Genomic DNA, 5,742 nt, shown 5'->3' with positions numbered 1-5,742 from the left:
CATTGAATAAATTATTGTTTGATTTTTACTAAATACTGTATAGAATTTATTAATAGAAGTTTAATTAAATATTTGATTTTGTTATTGACAAACTTTGTCATTATTTAATTCGGTGCACGCTTAAAGTCCAGGCCTGGCACACTAACGCGAATCCGCGTAAAGTACCCGTTAGGGAACGGCTATTTTCCGGCACACAGTAGTGTCGATAATCGTTGGAAAGTCGGAAAAATAATATAGTACTTTACAATTGTAAAAGGAAGGCAATGTCAAAAATTGCATTGAATTTATTTTTATTTTGTGGGAGTATAATTTTTACACTTCTATGCATTTGGAGCTAGAACTATTTAAAATGACTAAGACAAAACCTTTCTCACTTGTTTCTAGCCGTTTACACACTGCATACAAACGAGTATAATTTTTTTTACTGACAACAATATATATAATTATAAAAATATTGTATTTGTTATTAAAATTTGATATTCACATTTTGAACTTTTTAAAAGCATATATTTATGTAAAGAACCTTTGTGGCCTGCTGAATATATGTAAATTTCTAATTTGGCCTACTAGGAAAAAAGGTTGGACAACCCTGGTTTAGCCCAATAACCCCCATTAAAAAAACCTAACTATGAATGTTATTAATACAGCACAAACAGTTGAAAATTATTATATTTTTATATCTCAGTAAACTGATTTTTATTTTTTAATTGATTAATTGATCCATAATTTTTTATGCCATTCAGATTACAGTAAGATCCCACTTAACACGGGAGATGCATTCCTAGACAACAAAGTGCTAAGTGAAACAGTGTTAAACGAGGTCATTTTAACATAGAGTAAATAGGGATAAGGGAACATGCAACCAAAAATAAACAAATTTTACTTTAAGTTATTTTTATATTAATTTGTATAATAATATATGTTAAATAACACATAAAGATATGCACACAGAAATGTAAAGTTCATTTTTTGTGATGAAGGTCCTGACTTTTCTGAAATTCTTGTTCTTTTGCAATAAAGTTGTGAAGTTTCATTTGTCGCTTTTTTCTTTCCTTAAGCAAATGTCAGTAGCAGAAGATTGCATCCAAAACATCTCATTTTGCTTTTGCACTCCTTTCAAAATCTGGATCATTCGCTACAATTTGATCAACGATTTCAGTTATAGTTACCAAACTTTTACTAAGGAAATCTGTAGAGAAATTTTCTGGGTTCTTTGTTTTCAGAATCTCTATTTTCCAGTTCCATGTGAATTCCTTGTTCTGCCAGTTTTTGAAGGTCGTCATTGGTAAGGCTCTCACCAGAAACCTGCTGTAACTCCTCAATATCCTGTTCGTCTATATCTCCTAGTCCTGCTATATCGATTGGGTTGAGTTTGGTCAATCTAACAATACAGCTATAGGCTCTTCTCGTTGAGAATTCTTGGATACCTTCATCCATAACTTCTTCCACACTTCATTCATGCATTTATCAGTTAATTCTTGCCAAGTGAAGTCAATATTTCCTAAGGCATCCATGATTATATGTTTTTCCAAAATTGCACCAAACAAACATAGGTTTAAAGAAAGTACACCTTTTTGAAACCTTTTGCTGATTGGTTTGTGTTCGCAAATAATTGTATTATATATGAATCAATGAAATGCCACGATAATTTAAATCAGCGTAAATTTTGAGTTTTTTTAGGTTTCGAGCAGACTATGTTATATCAAATCAGCGTTAAGCAGGGTCTTACTCTATAATAAAGAATCTGAACAAAGTAAATACTTTTTAAAAATGGCAACATTAGCTAAAAGGAGCATGATATAAAGCTTAGTATCATTTTTGTGAAGAAATGACAAATATAAAGGTAGACAACAAATGATGATACATTTTATGTTTGATAGATTTTTACCATACAGTATTTTCTCATGTTTGTTACATTTAAAAATGTTTCTAAATAAACTTATAAAATATATTTTTGTATTTTAATTATAGAACTTATTTAGTTAAAATAACCTGTTAATATAGAAGTTTTATAATATAGTTTATTCTTAAATTGTACAATTTATGTAAAATTATAAAAGACAAAAAATTTTCACTATTAATAACTAATGACAAAAAACTCCTATCTTTATACCATTAATTCTAATTAATGTAGTTTCATGAAATTTTAAAATACTGTTTAAAAATGATGATATTTTTCTGATATGTATAGCTTGCCAAAAAATATCATCCAGATACCAATAAAGATCCTCAAGCTGCAAAGAAATTTCAAGAAGTTTCAGAAGCTTATGAAGTATGTTTTAAATTTTGTATTTCAAGAATGACAAATTTAATTATAAGAAATACTAAAATATTGATTAAACTGTTACTTTCAAACTAGTAAATTGTAGTACCATCTATGATTTATTTTTTTGCTACATGTTTAGGATATAATTAAAACTTTATTAAGTAATGAAGTTTTACTATGGTATTTTTAATGAAATATATTCTATAGGTGTTAAGTGATGATGCAAGACGCAAACAATATGATCAGTGGGGAACCTCAACAGATTTTGGAGCAGGTGGACCAAATGCTGGTTTCCAAGGTTTTCAATCAACAATTGATCCTGAGGAACTTTTTAGAAAAATATTTGGTGATTTTGGTTTAAACATGGGTTTTCAAGATTTTGCAGAGTCCCAATTTGGTTTTGGGTCATCTAAAGAGGTTAATACAATTTTCTTATTTTTTAAATATTAATTAAGTCTTCATCTTGGAAAACATCAATTTAATTGATTTTATTAAATTACTTTGGATAAAAGTTATTTGCAAATTACAGAGATTTAATTGATTTGAGAAAGTGCATGTGTATTTATTGACAGTTATAAAATGTATTTTATATGTCAAGTAAAAAGTATTTTTTTGTAGCTTAAGTTACAATTTACTACATAAGCAATTTATATTCAAAGTTTGCTTTACCTGATGTTGATAAATCAGTTTTATTGTTCAATAATTAATATTTTTTTATCTTCTTCACTTTGATCTGATTTAAAAAATCTGGTTAAATTTAAAGTACAAATTTGTTTTGATCTTGGCTGAAAAATTTTATTACCAGCATCATTATTATAATATAATTCAATTCAGACTGCATATCTTAAACTAACTTCAATTATTATTTATAAATAAAACTGATTAAGACATCATATCAGTTTCAGAATGAGGTTTAAGGAAGAGGATATGAGTGAGGGAACTCTTGCTGATATGGCACGTTTAAAACTATCATGAACTGCCTGTCATTTATGGCACCTTCGAAATATCGAGGACTGTGGTCTATGTGGCAATGTTGGATTTCTACTGACTGCCGTCAATTACGTGTCAAGACTGTGGGTCTCTTATGGCTTTTAAAACATAAATAATGTCTTTTTTCAAAGACAATATTTATGTATGTTTTAAAAGAAATAGTATAATCTTCACAATGCTTATTTTCATTTTAGAAAATTATGAAGTAAAATATTTTATCTCCATGAGGTTTTAAAATCAATATATGAAAACTTAGTTTTCTGAAATAATATGTCTAACAGTTTATAAAATATAATGAAGAAAATTAACAAGTAAAAAATTATATTAATTTCAAAACTTTAATAATTTGTATTAAATTACAGTCAGTCTGTGGAAAGAATAAACTTGAGAGCAATATCATGTGTGATGTCACTTCAGTTAAACCAATCAGCACTTTTCACTTAATATGTCAGGCAATATGTGAATTTATTCTATTTTCTCTTACTAGATTGCAGAACGACTTTTCTGATAATTACATTAATATTTTATAGTATTCGTTAACTGAAAAAAAATCTTGTATTTAACTACTACTATAGTGAACTTCCTATTATTCTCATACCATAACATGAAACTTACATAATACTGTTTATAATGGCAGTGACATGTTTAACAAATGAGGAAGAAACCAGAAGTAACTAGGCAATCAATGGCTGATGCTTATTAGTTAATACTGAAGTTGATTCTTTTCATAGATGGACTATAGATATTTTTAAAAATTTTATCTTTGTCGAAACTTTACAAAAGATATTTATTTTTTGAAAGTTTTTTCACATTGTTTTATTTTAAACATGGGATTTAGAGAAAAATTATAGAATTAGAATTATCTTGATTTTTCTATTTATAAATATTATAAATTTGGAATATGAATCTGTAATAAGAAATATTTTGATATAAATCGTTTCAAATTTTTATGTTGAAAATGCAGTTGCCAAATATTTTGATTCTAAACCAAAAACTTTTTATGAAAGCAGAATTAAAAAGTTACTTTCAAGATGGCAAGATGTAGTGAAAAGTGATGGCGAGTACATTTTGGATTAAAATAAATCTTAATATTATGAATTTTGTTTTTTATTTTAACTATAAATGTGCATGAATTTCTGGACTGATTTGATATTGTGGGAAGTCAGGGTGAAGAAAAGCTTCATTTTTCACCCTTGTTTGATCTCAGATCGGATAGATTCGTCCGCAAGATCACTAGGATGGGTTTTTAATAGTATTTGATTTGAGAGACAGATAGCTCGTAAGAATTTCCTGTCAGTTTTTCCTGACGCCAGCCTAATTAGAGCGTTAGGCATGCTAATGATTAAATTTATATGCTTTTCTGAGTAGGAGGGATCATGGATCCACAATAAGATTTTGCGTGGAGTTGAGATCAATAATGAGACCATTTAAAGAAACAAAACAAAATTTAATAAGGACAAAATAAAGTAAACCTACAGATATATACAAGGAGAGAGAAGTCTAAATCCCTATTTATTCACGTGAGAGAGAGAGAGTTTACAACAACTAGACATACTACCTTGATTGAAGGTCTTGATGTCGGTCTTCTTGTTGAACGAGGTATGCTATGTTCTTGGACGAGGTTCGAGGAAGAGGATATGAATGAGGGAACTCTTGCTGATATGACACATTTGAAACTATCATAAACTGTCTCTTATTTATGGCACCTTCGAAATATCAAAGACTGTGGTCTATGTGGCAATGTTGGATTTCTATTGACTGCTATCAATTACGTGGCAAGACTGAGTCTCTTATGTCACTTTCCAAATTTCTGTGGACTGTCTCAAATGGCGGGAAATTGTCCCTTTTATCATAATTTCTGACCAATAGCATTAAGGATTTTCGTTCATAATGGGATGTTAAAGGGGGTAGATATCCAGATGGTTAGTTCAGTTTGGAGATAAGGTCTTGGGAAAGGAAGTTAATTTCTCCTTTTAACACAAAAGTGACAGCTTTATCTTCCTTTTTTGTAAATAACATGGAAAAACTGGATTTATTTCTCATGCTAATTAAGTAATAAAATTCCGATTCTCACATCATAATTCAAAATTAGTAAAACAATAATTCNTTTCGGATCCCTCCCTGGGTCCTTTCTCAAGCAACAATTCTTCTTTAAAATTCGTTAGAACGAAGACCAGTAGAACGAACTTCTAAACTGCGACATTCGAAAAACTACTTCTTCAGAACCACATTTCAAAAGTCAAAATTCAAAAAATTTATGTGAATCACGTGCATTCCAGTATTCCGTAAACAAATTCATAATGTAATGATCGGTTTTCTTAAAAAGGTTTTTATGGATTTTTACATTAACGAAAAAATAAATAAAAAATAAACGAGCATATCAGCGGGTACGATGTTTTAATACCCTATTTACTATACGTATTTATTCATGTGAATCCTCCTTCTGGAGAAGGGCCTGCCATGCTAGGGACAGGGTAATTTCATCC

The 5,742-nt window shown here is 29.2% G+C and overlaps 1 protein-coding gene across 1 annotated transcript in view; it reads left to right on the top strand.

Moving 5' to 3' along the window:
- Positions 1–2,814, top strand: part of LOC111618747 (protein tumorous imaginal discs, mitochondrial-like) — a 14,294-nt gene extending 11,480 nt beyond the window's left edge. Inside the window, exons 2-3 of the mRNA XM_023360309.1 lie at positions 2,192–2,272; positions 2,474–2,814. Of these exons, the coding sequence (XP_023216077.1) occupies positions 2,192–2,272; positions 2,474–2,716 (324 nt within the window). The 3' untranslated portion in view covers positions 2,717–2,814. The remainder of the gene's footprint in view (positions 1–2,191; positions 2,273–2,473) is intronic.
- The last annotated feature ends 2,928 nt before the right edge of the window (positions 2,815–5,742 follow it).

Source organism: Centruroides sculpturatus, unplaced genomic scaffold (assembly GCF_000671375.1).
Source record: "Centruroides sculpturatus isolate CEXI.00-Female unplaced genomic scaffold, Cexi_2.0 scaffold188, whole genome shotgun sequence".
In the NCBI taxonomy this organism is placed as follows: domain Eukaryota; kingdom Metazoa; phylum Arthropoda; class Arachnida; order Scorpiones; family Buthidae; genus Centruroides; species Centruroides sculpturatus.
This window is presented reverse-complemented; position numbering and strand designations above follow the sequence as displayed.